Source organism: Agelaius tricolor, unplaced genomic scaffold (genome assembly GCF_023055355.1).
Source record: "Agelaius tricolor isolate 1412-34295 unplaced genomic scaffold, bAgeTri1.0.p SCAF_102, whole genome shotgun sequence".
In the NCBI taxonomy this organism is placed as follows: Eukaryota; Metazoa; Chordata; class Aves; order Passeriformes; family Icteridae; genus Agelaius; species Agelaius tricolor.
The window spans coordinates 198,686-218,185 of NW_027269362.1; the positions used below are offsets into that span (position 1 = coordinate 198,686).

Consider the following 19,500-nt stretch of genomic DNA (forward strand, 5'->3'; position numbering starts at 1 on the left):
AAATGTGGGGTCGGGTGGAGCTGGGACTTTTTCCCACAGGGATTTTTCCTTATGGGATTTTTTTTTCCCCTATAGGATTTTTCCCCTATGGGATTTTGGATATGGGATTTTTTCCCTATAGGATATTTTGCTATGGGGTTTTTTATGGGATTTTTAATGGGGTTCCCCATACCCTGTTGATGAGCTCTCCCACCATGCCCGTCCAGGAGCCTCCTTATGGGATTTTCCATATGGGGTTTTTCCCCTATAGGATATTTTGCTATGGGGTTTTTTAATGGGATTTTTCCCTATAGGATATTTTGCTATGGGATTTTTTCCCCTATGGGATATTTTTTTATAGGATTTTTTATGGATTTCCCATACCCAGTTGATGAGCTCTCCCACCATGCCCGTCCAGGAGCCTCCCTATGGGATTTTCCAAGTGGGATTTCGGTTATGGGGTTTTTTCCCTATAAGATATTTTGCTATGGGATTTTTTCCCCTATAGGATATTTTGCTATGGGGTTTTTTATGGGTTTTTTTATAGGATTTTTTATGGGATTCCCACCATACCCTGTTGATGAGCTCTCCCACCAAGCCCGTCCAGGAGCCGTTGGGCTCTTTATGGGATTTTCCATATGGGATTTTGATTATGGGATTTTTTCCCCTATAGAATTTTGATTACGGGATTTTTTCCCTATAGGATATATTGCTATGGGTTTTTTTCCCCTATAGGATAGTTTTTTATGGGTTTTTTAATGGGGTTTTTTATGGGGTTTTTTATGGGGTTTTTAATGGGATTCCCATCATACCCTGTTGATGAGCTCTCCCACCATGCCCGTCCAGGAGCCTCCCTATGGGATTTTCCATGTGGGATTTCGGCTATGGGATTTTTTCCCTATAGGATATTTTTTATGGGGTTTTTTATGGGATTTTTATGGGTGTTTTTAATAGGATTTTTTATGGGGTTCCCCATACCCTGTTGATGAGCTCTCCCACCATGCCCGTCCAGGAACCTCCTTATGGGATTTTCTTTATGGGATTTTTTCCCTATAGGATATTTTGCTACGGAGTTTTTTCCCTATAGGATATTTTGCTATGGGGTTTTTTATGGGTTTTTTAATGGGGTTTTTTATGGGGTTTTTTATAGGATTTTTAATGGGATTTCCCATACCCTGTTGATGAGCTCTCCCACCATGCCCGTCCAGGAGCCGTTGGGCTCGGGCGCCCCGTAGAGCCCGTCCTCCACCAGCTTGATGTGGAAGCGGAACTTGAGCAGCGCCGCCAGCTCCCGCAGCATGTCCACGCAAAATCCCTCATAACGATCCGGGCCGCCCGCGCCGCCCACCCGCATCACGTACGGGTTCTCCTAAAATCACAGGAATTGGGGTTTGGGGTCGGTTATTGGGGTTTGGGGTCGGTTATTGGGGTTTGGGTTCATTTATTGGGTATGGGATTGGTCACTGCAGTGTCCACGCAAAATCCTTCATAGCGATCGGGGCCGCCCGCGCCGCCCACCCGCATCACGTACGGGTTCTCCTAAAATATGGGAATTTGGGGTCATTTATTGGGGTTTGGGGTCAGTTATTGGGGTTTGGGGTCGGTCATTGGTCACTGCAGTGTCCACGCAAAATCCCTCATAGCGCTCGGGGCCGCCCGCGCCGCCCACCCGCATCACGTACGGGTTCTCCTAAAATCACAGGAATTGGGGTTTGGGGTCATTTATTGGGGTTTGGGGTTTGGGATTGGGGTTTGGGGTCGGTTATTGGGGTTTGGGGTCGGTTATTGGGGTTTGGGATTGCTTATTGGGGTTATGGGTTCATTTATTGGGGTTTGGGATTGGTTATTGGAGTTTGGGGTCGGTTATTGGGGTTTGGGTTCATTTATTGGGGTTTGGGGTCGGTTATTGGGGTTTGGGGTCATTTATTGGGCTTTGGGGTCGGTTATTGGGGTTTGGGGTCATTTATTGGGCTTTGGGGTCGGTTATTGGGGTTTGGGGTATGGGATTGGTCACTGCAGTGTCCACGCAAAATCCCTCATAGCGATCCGGGCCGCCCGCGCCGCCCACCCGCATCACGTACGGGTTCTCCTAAAATCACAGGAATTGGGGTTTGGGGTCAGTTATTGGGGTTTGGGGTCACTGGGATTGGTCACTGCAGTGTCCACGCAAAATCCCTCATAACGGTCCGGGCCGCCCGCGCCGCCCACCCGCATCACGTACGGGTTCTCCTAAAGATGGGATTTGGGGTCATTTATTGGGGTTTGGGGTTTGGGATTGGTCACTGCAGTGTCCACGCAAAATCCCTCATAACGATCGGGGCCGCCCGCGCCGCCCACCCGCATCACGTACGGGTTCTCCTAAAGATGGGATTTGGGGTCATTTATTGGGGTTTGGGGTCATTTATTGGGTATGGGATTGGTCACTGCAGTGTCCACGCAAAATCCCTCATAGCGATCGGGGCCGCCCGCGCCGCCCACCCGCATCACGTACGGGTTCTCCTAAAATATGGGAATTTGGGGTCATTTATTGGGGTTTGGGATTGGTTATTGGGGTTTGGGGTCACTGGGATTGGTCACTGCAGTGTCCACGCAAAATCCTTCATAGCGATCGGGGCCGCCCGCGCCGCCCACCCGCATCACGTACGGGTTCTCCTAAAATCACAGGATTTGGGGTTTGGGGTCGGTTATTGGGGTTTGGGGTCGGTCATTGGGGTTTGGGGTTGGTTATTGGGGTTTGGGGTCAGTTATTGGGGTCTGGGGTCGGTTATTGGGGTTTGGGGTCGGTTATTGGGGTTTGGGAATGGTCAGTGTGATTTGGGTTCATTTATTGGGGTTTGGGGTCGGTTATTGGGGTTTGGGGTCGGTTATTGGGGTTTGGGGTCATTTATTGGGGTTTGGGGTCAGTTATTGGGGTTTGGGGTCTGGGATTGGTCACTGCAGTGTCCACGCAAAATCCCTCATAGCGATCGGGGCCGCCCGCGCCGCCCACCCGCATCACGTACGGGTTCTCCTAAAATATGGGGATTTGGGGTCATTTATTGGGGTTTGGGGTCATTTATTGGGGTTTGGGATCGGTTATTGGGGTTTGGGATTGCTTATTGGGGTTTGGGGTCGGTTATTGGGGTTTGGAGTCATTTATTGGGGTTTGGGATTGGTTATTGGGGTTTGGGGTCGGTTATTGGGGTTTGGGGTCACTGGGATTGGTCACTGCAGTGTCCACGCAAAATCCTTCATAGCGATCGGGGCCGCCCGCGCCGCCCACCCGCATCACGTACGGGTTCTCCTAAAGATGGGATTTGGGGTCATTTATTGGGGTTTGGGGTCGGTTATTGGGGTTTGGGTTCATTTATTGGGGTTTGGGGTTGGTTATTGGGATTTGGGGTCGGTTATTGGGGTTTGGGGTCGGTTATTGGGGTTTGGGTTCATTTATTGGGGTTTGGGGTCATTTATTGGGATTTGGGGTCAGTTATTGGGGTTTGGGGTCGGTTATTGGGGTTCGGGGTCACTTATGGGGGATATGGGTTCATTTACTGGGGTTTGGGTTCGTTTATTGGCGTTTGGGGTCAGTTTTTGGGGGTCTGGGGTCAGTTACTGGGGTTTGGGATTGGTCAGTGGGATTTGGGATTGGTCACTGGGGTTTCGCTCTGGTCACTCCCTCCCAGTCCCTCCCAGTCCAAACCAGTGACCCCGAACCCCCTTTAACCCTTTCCCAGCCCCCTCCCAGTTTATCCCAGTTTATCCCAGTTCAATCCCAGCCCCTCCCAGCCCCTCCCAGCCCCTCCCAGCCCCTCCCAGTTCAATCCCAGTTCAATCCCAGTTCAATCCCAGCCCCTCCCAGCCCCTCCCAGTTTATCCCAGTTCAATCCCAGCCCCTCCCAGCCCCTCCCAGTCCAATCCCAGTCCCTCCCAGTCCAGACCAGTATGGTGGTGATGATCAGGGTCTTGTTGGCCAGGCTGTCCGAGGCGTTCAGGGCCAGCGTGGCCTCGTCCATGGCCAGCGTCCGGTTGGAGAACCACACCCCCACCTGCGGGGTCACGTGGGGTCACGCAGGGGTCACGGAGGGGTCACGGAGGGGTCACGCAGGGGTCACTCATTGGTCACTCATTGGTCACTCATTGGTCACTCATTGGTCACTCATTGGTCACTCATTGGTCACCCATTGGTCACTCAGTGGTCACTCTGGTCACTCATTGGTCACTCAGTGGTCACTCATTGGTCACTCAGTGGTCACTCAGTGGTCAGTGGTCACCCATTGGTCACTCATTGGTCACTCAATGGTCACTCATTGGTCACTCATTGGTCACTCATTGGTCACTCAATGGTCACTCAATGGTCACCCATTGGTCACTCAGTGGTCACCCACTGGTCACTCATGGTCACCCATTGGTCACTCAGTGGTCACCCATTGGTCACTCAGTGGTCACTCAGTGGTCACTCAGTGGTCAGTGGTCACTCATTGGTCACTCAGTGGTCACTCACCTCCCGGTGTCCGTCCCTGCCCTTCTCCAGCACTCTCAGGCTGTAATTCTGGGGTCACTCAGTGGTCACTCAGGGGTCAGTGGTCACTCAGTGGTCATTGGTCACCCATTGGTCACTCATTGGTCACTCATTGGTCACTCATTGGTCACTCATTGGTCAGTGGTCACTCATGGTCACTCATTGGTCACTCACCTCCCGGTGCCCGTCCCTGCCCTTCTCCAGCACTCTCAGGCTGTAATTCTGGGGTCACTCATTGGTCACTCATTGGTCACTCAGTGGTCACTCATTGGTCACTCAATGGTCACCCATTGGTCACTCACCTCCCGGTGTCCGTCCCTGCCCTTCTCCAGCACTCTCAGGCTGTAATTCTGGGGTCACCCATTGGTCACTCAGTGGTCAGTGGTCACCCATTGGTCAGTGGTCACTCATGGTCACCCATTGGTCACTCAGTGGTCACTCATTGGTCAGTGGTCACTCATTGGTCACTCAGTGGTCACCCATTGGTCACTCACCTCCCGGTGTCCGTCCCTGCCCTTCTCCAGCACTCTCAGGCTGTAATTCTGGGGTCACTCATTGGTCACTCAGGGGTCAGTGGTCACTCAGTGGTCATTGGTCACCCATTGGTCACTCAGTGGTCACTCATTGGTCACCCATTGGTCACTCACCTCCCGGTGTCCGTCCCTGCCCTTCTCCAGCACTCTCAGGCTGTAATTCTGGGGTCACTCATTGGTCACTCAGGGGTCAGTGGTCACTCAGTGGTCATTGGTCACCCATTGGTCACTCAGTGGTCACTCAGTGGTCACTCAGTGGTCACTCACCTCCCGGTGCCCGTCCCTGCCCTTCTCCAGCACTCTCAGGCTGTAATTCGTGCGCTGCCCTTTGCTGTTGAACTCCACGCGCCCGGTCAGGCCGTCGTACTCCACCTGAAACGCACCCAAAATGCACCGAAACGCACCCAAAAAATGCCCCAAAATGCACCCAAAAAATGCCCCAAAATGTGCCCAAAAACTCCCCAAAATACGTCCAAAAATTCCCAAAAATGCGTCCAAAAATTCCCCAAAACACGCCCTAAATACACCCAAAAAATACCCTAAAAATACCCAAAATACACCCAAAATATACCCCAAAAATATCTGAAAATATACCCAAAAAATATCCAAAATGCACCCAAAATTCACCCTAAATGCACCCCAAAATATACCCAAAATATACCCCAAAAACATCCCAAATGCACCCCAAAAAATATCCGAAAATATGCACAAAAATACCTTAAAAATATACCCCAAAAATATCCCGAAAATACTGAAAAATACCCCAAAAATATCTGAAAATATACCCAAAATACAACCCAAAAACACCCCAAAATACACCCTAAAAATATCCCAAAAATACAAAAAAAACCCCCCAAAAAACCCCCAAAAAACCAAAAAACCCCAAAAAACCCAAAACAAAACAAAAAAACCCAAACCCCATCAAAATACCCCAAAAATACCCCAAAACACACCCCAAAAATACCCTAAAATATCCCAAAAAACAGCCGGGATTTTTTTGGGGTTATTTCGGGGTTTTTTGTGTCTGCCCACACCAACTTTTCCCAATTCCACCAATTGAGATTTTTCCCCGTAATTCCCCCAAATTTTGGGTTTTCGGGATGGTTTTTGGGGTTATTTTCGGGTTTTTTGGGGCTGGTTTGGGCCTTGTTTTTGGGGTTATTTTCGGGGGTTTTGGGGCTGCTTTTGGGGCCGCTTTTGAGGTTTTTGGGGTTGGTTTTGGGGTTGTTTTTTGGGATTGTTCTTGGGATTTTGGGGCTGGTTTTGGGGTTGTTTATGGGGGTTGTTTTCAGGGTTGTTTTGGTTGTTTTTTCTGGATTTTCGGGGCTGGTTTTGGGGGTTTTTTTTGGGATTGTTCTCAGGATTTTTGGGGCTGGTTTTGGGGGTTTTTGGGGTTGTTTTCAGGGTTATTTTTGGAGTTGTTTTGGGGGCTTTTGGGGGTTGTTTTTGGGGTTGTCTAGGGGCTGGTTTTGGGTTTGTTTTGGGATTATTTTTGGCATTTCTGGGGTCGTTTTTGGGGCTGGTTTTGGGGTTGTTTTGGGGTTGTTTGGGGGATTTTTGGAGCTGTTTTCAGGGTTGTTTTTAGGGCTTGGTTTGGGGTTGGTTTTGGGATTGTTTCTGGCATTTCTGGGGTTGGTTTCGGGGTTGTTTTTAGGTCCAGTTCTGGGATTGTTTTTGGGATTGTTCTCAGGATTTTTGGGGCTGGTTCTGGGGTTCTTTTGGGGGTTTTTGGGGTTGTTTTTGGGGCTCTTTTTGGGATTGTTCTCGGGATTTTTGGGGCTGGTTTTGGGGATTTTTGAAGCTGTTTTCAGGGTTGTTTTTAGGATTGTTCTCGGGATTTTTGGGGCTGGTTTTGGGGTTGTTTGGGGCTTTTTAGAGCTGTTTTCGGGGTTGTTTTTAGGGCTGGTTCTGGGGTTGTTTTGGGGCTTTTGGGGGTTGTTTTCAGGGCTGGTTTTGGGGTTGTTTTGGGGATTTTTGGAGCTGTTTTCAGCGTTGTTTTTAGGTCCAGTTCTGCGATTGTTTTTGCCTCATTCCCGCGGGGTTTCCGGGGCATTCCTGGGGCGTTTTTTCCTGGGTTTTTTCCCCCCGTTTTTTCCCCCCATTTTTTCCCTCGTGTTTTTCCCCCGTTTTTCCCCGTTTTTTCCCGTTTTTTCCCGGGTTTTTTCCCCATTTTTTCCCAAGTTTTTCCCCCCCGTTTTTTCCCCGTTTTTTCCCGGGTTTTCCCCCCCCGTTTTTTTCCCGTTTTCCCCCCCCATTTTTCCCCGTTTTTTTCCCGGGTTTTTCCCCCCCATTTTTTCCCGGGTTTTTCCCCCGTTTTTTCCCCGTTTTTTCCCGGGTTTTTCCCCCCCATTTTTCTTCCCGGGTTTTTCCCGGGTTTTTCCCCCCCATTTTTTCCCCCTTTTTTTTCCCCGTTTTTCCCCTTGTTTTTTCCCGGGTTTTTCCCCCCATTTTTCCCGGGTTTTTTCCGGTTTTTTTCCCCGTTTTTCCCGGGTTTTTTCCCCCAGTTTTTCCGGTTTTTTTCCCCCTTTTTTTCCCCGTTTTTCCCCCTTTTTTTCCCCGTTTTTTCCCGGGTTTTTTCCCCCCGTTTTTCCCAGGTTTTTCCCACGTTTTTTCCCAGGTTTTTCCCCCATTTTTCCCCCCATTTTCCCCCCTTTTTCCCCCCATTTTTCCCCCGTTTTCCCCCCTTTTTCCCCCCGTTTTTTCCCCCTTTTTCCCCCCATTTTTTCCCCCATTTTCCCCCCATTTTCCCCCCGTTTTTCCCCCCATTTTTCCCCCTTTTTCCCCCCATTTTCCCCCCGTTTTTCCCCCCATTTTTCCCCCTTTTTCCCCCCATTTTTCCCCCGTTTTTCCCCCATTTTTCCCCCCATTTTTCCCCCGTTGTTCCCCCCATTTTTCCCCCATTTTTCCCCCATTTTCCCCCATTTTTCCCCCCATTTCCCCCCTTTGTTTCTCCCCCCTCACCATCCTCAGGTAGTTCATCAGGCTGGTGCCGTGGGGCCAGATCCCGGGCGCGGCGCAGGCCAGGGGCCGCCCCCCGATCTCCTGGCTGCGGTTCAGCTCCCGCACGGCGCCCACCACCACGTGCACGGCGTCGAACAGCAGCGCCGCCGACAGCTGCGGGGGGAGACGCCGCTTCTTGGGGTCCCCCAGGGGCTTTTGGGGTCCCCCTGAACCCCAAATCCCCACCCCAGAAACCCCCAGCGATTTGGGTTCTCAAAAACGCCCAATTTCTGAATTTTTCCCCATTTTTTCCCGAGATTTTTGGGGTCCCTTCAAGGTTTTTGGGTCCCTCAGAACCGAAATCCCCACCCCAGAAACCCCCAGGGATTTCGGTTCTCAAAAACGCCAAATTTCTGAATTTTTCCCCATTTTTTCCCGAGATTTTTGGGGTCTCTCCCAGATTCTGGGGTCCCTCAGAACCCCAAATCCCCACCCCAGAAACCCCCAGGGATTTGGGTTCTCACAAACGCCGAATTTCTGAATTTTTCCTTTGATTTTTGGGGTCCCTCCAAGGTTTTTGGGGTCCCTCGAGGGGGCCTGGGGTCCCCCAGAACCCAAATCCCCACCCCAGAAACCCCCAGCGATTTCGGTTCTCAAAAACGCCGAATTTCTGAATTTTTCCCCGTTTTTTTTCCCAAGATTTTTAGGGGTCTTTTCAAAGTTTTATGGCTCTCTCCAGGGTGTTTGGGGTCCTTTCAAGGTTCTTGGAGTCCCTCCAAGGTTTTTGGGGTCCCTCAGAACCCAAATCCCCACCCCAGAAACCCCCAGGGATTTTGGTTCTCAAGGACACCAAATTTCTGAATTTTTCCCCATTTTTTGGGGGGTCTTTTCAAAGTTTTATGGTTCTCTCCAGGGTTTTTGGGGTCCTTTCAAGGTTTTTGGGGTCTCCCCCAAATTTTGGGGTCCCTCCAAGGTTTTTGGGGTCCCCCAGAACCCCAAATCCCCACCCCAGAAACCCCCAGGGATTTCGGTTCTCAAGGACACCAAATTTCAAATTTCTGAATTTTTCCCCTTTTTTTTCCCAAGATTTTTGGGGTCTCTTCAAGGTTTTTGGGGTCTCTTCATTGTTTTTGGGGTCTCCCCCAAGTTCTGGGGTCCCTCAGAACCCCAAATCCCCACCCCAGAAACCCCCAGCGATTTGGGTTCTCAAAAACGCCGAATTTCGGAATTTTTCCCCATTTTTTTCCCCGAGATTTTTGGGGTCCCTTCAAGGTTTTTGGGTCCCTCAGAACCCCAAATCCCCACCCCAAAAACCCCCAGCGATTTCGGTTCTCAAAAACGCCAAATTTCGGAATTTTTCCCCATTTTTTCCCCGAAATTTTTGGGATTTTTCAAGGTTGTTGGGGGTCCCTCTAAGGTTTTTGGGTCCCTCAGAAACGAAATCCCCACCCCAGAAATCCCCAGCAATTTCAGTTCCCTGAGACGCCGAATTTCTGAATTTTTCCCCGTTTTTTTTCCCGAGATTTTTGGGGTCCCTTCAAGGTTTTTGGGTCCCTCAGAACCCCAAATCCCCACCCCAAAAACCCCCAAGGATTTCGGTTCCCTGAGACGCCGAATTTCTGAATTTTTCCCCATTTTTTTCCCTGTTTCCCGGTGTTTTTTTGGGGTCCCTTGATGATTTTTGGGGTCCCTCCAAGGTTTTTGGGGTCCCTCAGAACCGAAATCCCCACCCCAAAAACCCCCAGGGATTTTGGTTCTCTGAGACACCAAATTTCAAATTTCTGAATTTTTCCCCTTTTTTTTTCCCGAGATTTTTGGGGTCCCTCCAAGGTTTTTGGGGTCCCTCGAGGGGGCCTGGGGTCCCCCAGAACCCAAATCCCCACCCCAGAAACCCCCAGCGATTTCGGTTCCCTGAGACGCCGAATTTCTGAATTTTTCCTTTGATTTTTGGGGTTCCTTCAAGGTTTTTGGGGTCCCTCCAAGGTTGTGGGGTCCCTCAGAACCCCAAATCCCCACCCCAGAAACCCCCAGGGATTTGGGTTCTCAAAAACGCCCAATTTCTGAATTTTTCCCCATTTTTTCCCGAGATTTTTGGGGTCCCTTCAAGGTTTTTGGGTCCCTCAGAACCCCAAATCCCCACCCCAAAAACCCCCAGCGATTTCGGTTCTCAAAAACGCCAAATTTCGGAATTTTTCCCCGTTTTTTTCCCAAGATTTTTGGGGTCCCTTGATGATTCTTGGAGTCCCTTCAAGGTTTTTGGGGTCTCCCCCAAATTTCAGGGTCCCCCGAGGGGATTTGGGGTCCCTCAGAACCCAAATCCCCACCCCAGAAACCCCCAGGGATTTGGGTTCTCAAAAACGCCGAATTTCTGAATTTTTCCCCATTTTTTTGGGGGTCTTTTCAAAGTTTTATGGTTCTCTCCAAGGTTTTTGGGGTCCCTCCAAGGTTGTTGGGGTCTCCCCCAAATTTCGGGGTCCCCCGAGGGGGTTTGGGGTCCCTCAGAACCCGAAATCCCCACCCCAGAAACCCCCAGGGATTTCGGTTCTCAAGGACACCAAATTTCTGAATTTTGGTCATTTTTTCCCAAGGTATTTTGGGTTCCTTCAAGATTTTTGGGGTCCCTTGATGATTCTTGGGGTCTCCCCCAATCTCCCCCAATTTTTGGGGTCTCCCTCCCAATTTTTGGGCTCCCACCACGTCTGACTTTCACTCCCAGACCCCTAAAATTTTATAATTCCCTCAAAATTTCATTTTCTCCCCCGTTTTTCCACCATTTCCAACCCATTTTTTTTTAATTCCCCCAAATTTTCCCCTTCCCTGGAAAATTTTTTTTTGAGGATTTTTCGCCCAATTTCTGATCACTTCCACCCCCCAAAATTCCACTTCTCTCCCCAATATCTCGCCATTTCGGTGCTCCCTCCAAATTCCGTTTTCTCCCCCATTTTTCCACCATTTCCCCCCAAATTTTCCCTTTCCCTGGATAATTTTTTTTTTGAGGATTTTTTTCCCAATTTCTGATCACTTCCACCCCCCAAAATTCCACTTCTCTCCCCAATATCTCGCCATTTCGGCGCTCCCTCCAAATTCCGCTTTCTCCCCCATTTTTCCACCATTTCCCCCCCCCGTTTTTTTTTTTTAATTCCCCCCAAATTTTCCCCTTCCCCAGGTATTTTTTTTTGATGATTTTTTGCCCAATTTTTGCTCATTTCCACCCCCCAAAATTCCACTTCTCTCCCCAATATCTCGCCATTTCGGCGCTCCCTCCAAATTCCGTTTTCTCCCCCATTTTTCCACCATTTCCCCCCAAATTTTCCCTTTCCCTGGATAATTTTTTTTTTGAGGATTTTTGGCCCAATTTCTGATCACTTCCACCCCCCAAAATTCCACTTCTGCCCCCAATATCTCACCATTTCGGCGCTCCCTCAAACTTTCATTTTTCCACCGTTTTTTAACCAATTCTCCCCCATTTTTTTCTTAAATACCCCCCAAATTCTCCCCTTCCCCAGGTACTTTTTGAGATTTTTCAGCCAATTTTTACTCACTTCCACCCCCCAAAATTCCACTTTTCTCCCCAATATCTCGCGATTTCGGCGCTCCCTCAAAATTCCGTTTTCTCCCCCATTTTTTAACCATTTTCCCCGGGGTTTTTTGCGTCCCCCCCCAGATTTCGGGGTCCCCCCCCAAATTTCGGGGTCCCCGCTCACCGCGGGGCCGGGGTAGGGCCCCAGCTCGCAGCTCTCCCTCCAGGACATGTTGAGGCTGCGCACGAACTCGGGGTAGAAGCGGTGGCTCGTGTTGAACATGGAGAAGCCCAGGACGGTGGCGGGAGCGGCCGGCAGCGCGTCCAGCCGGAGCAGGGGGAAGTCCTGCGGTCAGTTTGGGGTCATTTCGGGCCTTTTTGGGCCGGTTTGGGGGCGGTGGTCACTCGCAGGGGTCACTCACCATGGTGGTCAGGATGTATTTGTAGAAGGTCGAGGTCATGCCCAGCTCCGAGGCCTGGAAGGGCGCCAGGGTGGGTCTGAGCCCCGAAATTCTCTCAAAAAAAAAAATGCCCCCCCAAAAAGATCACCAAAAAATCACCCCAAAAATCGCCCCAAAAATCACCCCAAAAATCGCCCCAAAAATCCCAAAAATCCCCCAAAAAATCGCCCCCAAATAATCAACACAAAATCCCCCCAAATCCCCTCAAAAATCCCCCAAAATCCCCAAAAATCACCCCAAAATTGCGCCCAAATAATCAACACAAAATCACCCAAAATCCCCCCAAAAATCACCAAAAAAATCACCAAAAAATCACCCCAAAAATCCCTAAAAAAATCCCCCAAAAAATCACCCCCAAAAAATCCCCCAAAAATCACCCCAAAAATCCCCAAAATCCCATCAAAAGTCCCCCAAAAAAATCCCCCAAAAAATCCCCCAAAAATCACCCCCAAATAATCAACACAAAATCCCCCAAAATCCCCAAAAAAATCCCCCAAAAATCCCCAAAAAAATCACCAAAAAATCGCCCCCCAAATAATCAACACAAAATCCCCCAAAATCCTCCAAAAATCCCCCAAAATCCCCCAAAAATCCCATCAAAAATCCCCCAAAAAATCACCCCCAAATAATCAACACAAAATCCCCTCAAAAACCCCTCAAACCACCCCAAAACTCCCAAAAATCAACACAGAACCACCCAAACGCTCCTGATAAATCGGCACAAAAATGCCGCAAAACCCCCCAAGATCAACACAAAATTCACAAAAATCAACACAAAAAAACTCCCCCAAAAATCAACCAAAAAAAAAAAAAACCAAAATCAACACAAAATTCACAAAAATCCACACAAAAAAACTCCCCAAAATCAACAAAAAAAAACCCCAAAACCAACACAAGACCACCCCAAAACTCCCAAAAATCCAAATAAAACTCCCAAAAAAATTGACCAAAAACACCACCCCAAGACTCCCAAAAATCCAAATAAAAGTCACACAAACTGGCACAAAACCAGCCCAAAACTGGTAAAAATCGTCCCAAAACCACCCCAAAACTCCCAAAAAACGAACCCAAAACTCCCAAAAATCCAAATAAAAGTCACAGAAATCGTCCCAAAACCACCCCAAAACTCCCAAAAATCCAAATAAAATTCCAAAAATCGTCCCAAAACCACCCCAAAACTCCCAAAAATCCAAATAAAAGTCACAGAAACTGGCACGAAACCGGCCCAAAAATGGTAAAAATTGTCCCAAAACCACCCCAAAACTCCCAAAAAAATCAACATAAAATCAACACGAAATTCACAAAAATCCAAATAAAAGTCACAGAAATCGTCCCAAAACCACCCCAAAACTCCCAAAAAACCCTCCCCAAACGCCCCAAAGGCCCCAAAGGCCCCAAACCGCCCTGGCCGCGCCGACCTTGGCGAGCACCAGGCCGGCGGTGGCGGCGCTGCCGTCGATGATGATGGTGGGGACTTTGTCGTCGCGGATTTCCTTCAGCAGCGGCGTCGGGTCCTGCTCGGCGTCCAGGACGCGCACGGAGAGCGCCTCGCGCGAGATCAGGAACTGCCGCACCAGCTCCTCCAGCCGCAGCAGGCCTGGCGACCCAAAAACGGTGAAATTTAACCCAAAATTGGGTCAGGAATGGCCGAAATCGGCCCCAAAACCCCAAACCCGGGCCCCGCACGGAGAGCGCCTCGCGCGAGATCAGGAACTGCCGCACCAGCTCCTCCAGGCGCAGCAGGCCTGGGACCCAAAAACGGCGAAATTTAACCCAAAATCGGGTCAGGAATTCACCATAAAATAACCAAAATCGGCCCCAAAACCCCAAACCCGGGCCCTGCACGGAGAGCGCCTGGCGCGAGATCAGGAACTGCCGCACCAGCTCCTCCAGGCGCAGCAGGCCTGGCACCCAAAAACGGTGAAATTCGACCCAAAATCGGGTCAGGCATGGCCAAAATCAGCAGCGAAATCGGCCCCAAAATCGGGTCAGAAATGCCTGAAATCGGCAGCGAAATCGGCCCCAAATTCACCCCAAAATTGGCTCAGAAATGCCCGAAATTGGCTCCGAAATTCACCCCAAAATCAGCTCAGAAATACCCGAAATCGGCAGCGAAATCAGCCCCAAATTCACCCCAAAATCGGGTCCAAAACCGGCCACAAAAACCCTGAAATTCGCCCCAAAATCAGCTCAGAAATGGCCGAAATCGGCAGCGAAATCGGCCCCAAATTTGCCCCAAAATCAGCTCAGAAATGGCCAAAATTGGCCCCAAAATCAACATCGAAATCGGCCACAAAAACCCCAAAATCAGCCCCAAAATCGTCCCCAACATCGGTCACAAAAACCTCGAAATCTGCCCCAAAATCATCACCAAAATCGGCCACAAAAACCCCAAAATCAGCCCCAAAATCAGGTCCAAAATCAGTCCCAGAAACGCCAGAATCAGCACCAAAATCAGCCCCAAATCCCCTGAATTCAGCCTCAAAATCAGCACCAAAATCAGCCCCAAAAACTCCAAAATCGGCCCCAAAACCCCAAACCCGGGCCCTGCACGGAGAGCGCCTGGCGCGAGATCAGGAACTGCCGCACCAGCTCCTCCAGGCGCAGCAGGCCTGGCACCCAAAAATGGTGAAATTCGACCCCAAATCAGCTCAGAAATCGGTCACAAAAACCCTGAAATCAGCTTCAAAATCTGCCTCGAAATCGGCCCCAGAATACCCAAAATCTGCCCCAAAATCTGCCCCAAAATCAACACCGAAATCTGCCACAAAAACCCCAAAATCAGCTCCAAAATCGGTCACAAAACCCCTGAAATTGGCACCAGAATCCACCCCCAAATCTGCCCCAGAAACCCCAAAATCTGCCCCAAAATCAGTCCCAGAAACACCAGAATCAGCCCCAAAATCAGCTCCAAAAATCAGCCCCAAAACCCAATAAATCCCCAATAAATCCCCATTAATCCCTAATAAATCCAAATAAATCCTAATAAATCCCCAATAAATCCCCCAAATAAATCCTAATAAACCCCCATTCATCCCTAATAAATCCCCATTAATCCCTAATAATTCCCATTAATTCCTAATAAATCCCCATTAAATCCCAATAAACCCCAATAAATCCCCATTAATCCCTAATAAACCCCCATTAAATCCCAATAAACCCTAATAAATTCCAATAAATCCCTAATAAACCCCATTAATCCCTAATAAAACCCCAATAAACCCCAATAAATCCCCAATAAAACCCCAATAAATCCCCAATAAAGCCCCCAGGCCGCTCACACTCGGCCCTGGCGCAGATGAGGGAGGCCGGGGGGGCGCGGAGGCTGCGCAGGAGCCCCCCCAGGGCCCGGTAACCCACATGAACCCAAATAAACCCCAATAAAACCCCAATAAATCCCAATGAATCCCCATTAATCCCCAATAAATCCCAATGAATCCCCATTAATCCCTAATAAATCCCAATAAACCCCCATTAATCCCTAATAAACCCCAATAAAACCCCACTAATCCCTAATAAATCCCAAATAAATCCCAATAAACTCTAATAAATTCCAATAAAACCCCAATAAATCCCCATTAAACCCCAAATAAACCCCAATAAAGCCCCCAGGCCGCTCACACTCGGCCCTGGCGCAGATCAGTGAGGCCGGGGGGGCGCGGAGGCTGCGCAGGAGCCCCCCCCAGGGCCTGGTAACCCAAATGAACCCCAATAAATCCCAATAAAACCCCAATAAATCCCCAATAAATCCCCAATAAATCCCCAATAAATCCCCCAAATAAATCCTAATAAATTCCAATAAATCCTAATAAATCACATTAATCCCTAATAAACCCCAATAAACCCTAATAAATCCCAATAAATCCCAATAAAACCCCAATAAATCTCCATTAATCCCTAATAAATCCCCATAAATCCTAATAAATCCCCCAAATAAATCCTAATTAATCCCCCAAATAAATCCTAATAAATCCCCATTAATTCCCAATAAATCCTAATAAACCCCCATTAATCCCTAATAAATCCTAATAAATCCCCATTAATCTCTAATAAATCCCCATTAATCTCTAATAAATCCCCATTAATTCCTAATAAATCCCAATAAATCCCCATTAATCCCCAATAAATCCCAGTAAATCCTAGTAAATCCCAAATAAATCACAATAAACCCTAATAAATTCCAATAAATCCCTAATAAACCCCATTAATCCCAATAAACCCTAATAAATTCCAATAAATCCCTAATAAGCCCCATTAATCCCTAATAAAACCCCAATAAATCCCTAATAAACCCCAAGTAAACCGCAATAAATCCCCAATAAACCCCAATAAAGCCCCAGGCCGCTCACACTCGGCCCTGGCGCAGATGAGGGAGGCCGGGGGGGCGCGGAGGCTGCGCAGGAGCCCCCCCAGGGCCTGGCTCACGTCCTCGTTGCTGGGGTAGAGGCTGAGGGCGGCCAAGCGGAGCAGGGGGGGCCGGGGGGCGTCCTCGGGGCCCACGCGGATGTGGGGGATCTGGGGGGGGGGGAAAGGAGGGAGAGAATGAGGGGAAATGGCCCCAAAAGGTTCAGCACCGAAATCGGCGAAATCGGCGCCGAAATCAGCGCCAAAATCAGCAATAAAATCAGCAAAATCGGTGCCGAAATCAGCAATAAAATCCCCAAAATCTGCCCCGAAATCAGCACCGAAATCAGCGCCAAAATCAGCAAAATCAGGGCTGAAATCGGCAATAAAATCCCCAAAATCAGTGCTGAAATCAGCAATAAAATCAGCAAAATCAGTACCGAAATCAGCAATAAAATCCTCAAAATCAGCACCAAAATCAGCACCAAAATCAACAAAATCGGTGCTGAAATCAGCAATGAAATCAGCAATGAAATCCCAAAAATCTGCACCAAAATCAGCAATGAAATCAGCAACAAAATCAGCAACAAAATCAGCAATAAAATCCTCAAAATCAGCACCGAAATCAGCACCAAAATCAGCAAAATCAGGGCTGAAATCAGCAATAAAATCAGTGCTGAAATTGGCCCAAAATCAACAAAATCAGCACGGAAATCAGCACGGAAATCAGCAATAAAATCCCCAAAATCTGCACCAAAATTGGCACCAAAATCAGCACCGAAATCTGCAACAAAATCCCCCAAATCAGTGCTGAAATCAGCAACAAAAACAGCAACAAAACCCCCAAAATCAGCACCGAAATCAGCAATGAAATCAGTAAAATCAGCACCGAAATCAGCACCAAAATCAGCAAAATCAGCACAGAAATCAGCGCTGAAATCAGCAATAAAATCCCCCAAATCAGCGCCAAAATCAGCAAAATCAGGGCTGAAATCAGCAATAAAATCAACAAAATCTGCACCGAAATCAGCAGCAAAACCAACAAAATCAGCACCGAAATCAGCAAAATCAGGGCTGAAATCAGCGCCAAAATCAGCAAAATCAGCACCGAAATCAGCAATAAAATCAGTGCTGAAATTGGCCCAAAATCAACAAAATCAGCACGGAAATCAGCACGGAAATCAGCAATAAAATCCCCAAAATCTGCACCAAAATTGGCACCAAAATCAGCACCGAAATCAGCAATAAAATCCCCAAAATCAGCACCAAAATCAGCAAAATCAGTGCTGAAATCAGCACCGAAATCTGCAACAAAATCCCCCAAATCAGTGCTGAAATCAGCAACAAAAACAGCAACAAAAGCCCCAAAATCAGCAGCAAAATCAGCACAGAAATCAGCAAAATCAGCACCGAAATCAGCAACAAAAACAGCAATAAAATCCCCAAAATCAGCACCGAAATCAGCAATAAAATCAGCAATAAAATCAGCAAAATCGGCACCGAAATCTGCACCGAAATCAGCGCCAAAATCAGCAATAAAATCAGCAAAATCGGCACCGAAATCTGCACCGAAATCATCGCCAAAATCAGCAATAAAATCAGCAAAATCAGCACCGAAATCAGCGCCGAAATCAGCAAAATCAGTGCTGAAATCAGCAATAAAATCCCCAAAATCAGCGCCAAAATCAGCAATAAAATCCCAAAAATCTGCACCAAAATCAGCACAGAAATCAGCACTGAAATCAGAGCTGAAATTGGCCCAAAATCAGCAAAATCGGCACCGAAATCAGCAATAAAAGCCCCAAAATCTGCACCGAAATTGGCACCAAAATCAGCGCCGAAATCAGCAATAAATTCCCCCAAATCAGCACCAAAATCAGCAATAATATCCCCAAAATCAGCACCAAAATCAGTGCTGAAATCAGCAATAAAATCCCCAAAATCAGCAATGAAATCAGCAATAAAATCCAAAAAATCTGCACCAAAATCAGCAATGAAATCAGCAATAAATTCCCTAAAATCTGCCCCGAAATCGGCACCGAAATCAGCACCAAAATCAACAAAATCAGTGCTGAAATCAGTAACAAAAACAGCAACAAAACCCCCCAAATCAGCACCGAAATCAGCAATGAAATCAGCAAAATCAGCACCGAAATCAGCAACAAAAACAGCAATAAAATCCCCAAAATCTGCACCGAAATCAGCAATAAAATCAGTGCTGAAATTGGCCCAAAATCAACAAAATCAGCACGGAAATCAGCACGGAAATCAGCAATAAAATCCCCAAAATCTGCACCAAAATTGGCACCAAAATCAGCACCGAAATCAGCAAAATCAGTGCTGAAATCAGCAATAAAATCCCCAAAATCTGCACTGAAATTGGCACCAAAATCAGCGTGGAAATCAGCACCAAAATCGTCAAAATCAGCACAGAAATCAGCAACAAAACATCCAAAATCCACCCCAAAATCAGCCCCAAAATCCCCCAAATCAGCCCCAGATGGGGGATTGGGGTTTTTGAGGGCTCCTGGGTGATTTTTGGGGTGAATTCCGGAGGTTTTGGGGTCTCTCACCTCCTTCTCCCCGCAGATGTGGCTGACGGTGGCCGCAGCGGCCGGGCTGGCGGCTGGGCCCAGCACCGAGACCACGCCCTTGGGCAGGATCTGGCACACTGGAACCCCAAAATCCCAGAGATTCACCCCAAATCCCCCTGAACCCCAAATCCCTTCAATCCCCCCAAAATCCCCCCAAAATCCCCCCCAAAATCCCCCCAAAATTCCCCCAAATCCCAGCACGCCCTTGGGCAGGATCTGGCACACTGGAACCCCAAAATCACAGAGATTCACCCCAAAATCCCCCTGAACCACAAACCCCTTCAATTCCCCCCAAAATCCCCCCAAAAATCCCCACAAAATTCCCAAAATTTGCCCCAAATCCCAGCACGCCCTTGGGCAGGATCTGGCACAATGGAACCCCAAAATCCCAGAGATTCACCCCAAAATCCCCCTGAACCCCAAAATCCCTTAAATTCCCCCAAAATCCCCCCAAAATTCCGCCAAAATTCCACAAAATTCACCCAAAATTCCCCCCAAATCCCAGCACGCCCTTGGGCAGGATCTGGCACACTGGAACCCCAAAATCCCAGAGATTCACCCCAAATCCCCCTGAACCCCAAAATCCCTTCAATTTCCCCCAAAATCCCCCCAAAATTCCCCAAAATCCCCC

General features: G+C 48.3%; 1 protein-coding gene across 1 annotated transcript in view; it reads right to left on the reverse strand.

Annotated features, from left to right (window-relative positions):
* The window catches only part of GRIK5 (glutamate ionotropic receptor kainate type subunit 5), a 39,664-nt gene that overhangs the window by 11,996 nt on the left and 8,168 nt on the right, over positions 1-19,500 (reverse strand). Inside the window, 9 exon segments of the mRNA XM_071419252.1 lie at positions 1,154-1,348; positions 3,897-4,004; positions 5,278-5,382; positions 7,972-8,124; positions 11,655-11,816; positions 11,893-11,946; positions 13,350-13,528; positions 16,281-16,446; positions 18,849-18,946. Of these exon segments, the coding sequence (XP_071275353.1) occupies positions 1,154-1,348; positions 3,897-4,004; positions 5,278-5,382; positions 7,972-8,124; positions 11,655-11,816; positions 11,893-11,946; positions 13,350-13,528; positions 16,281-16,446; positions 18,849-18,946 (1,220 nt within the window).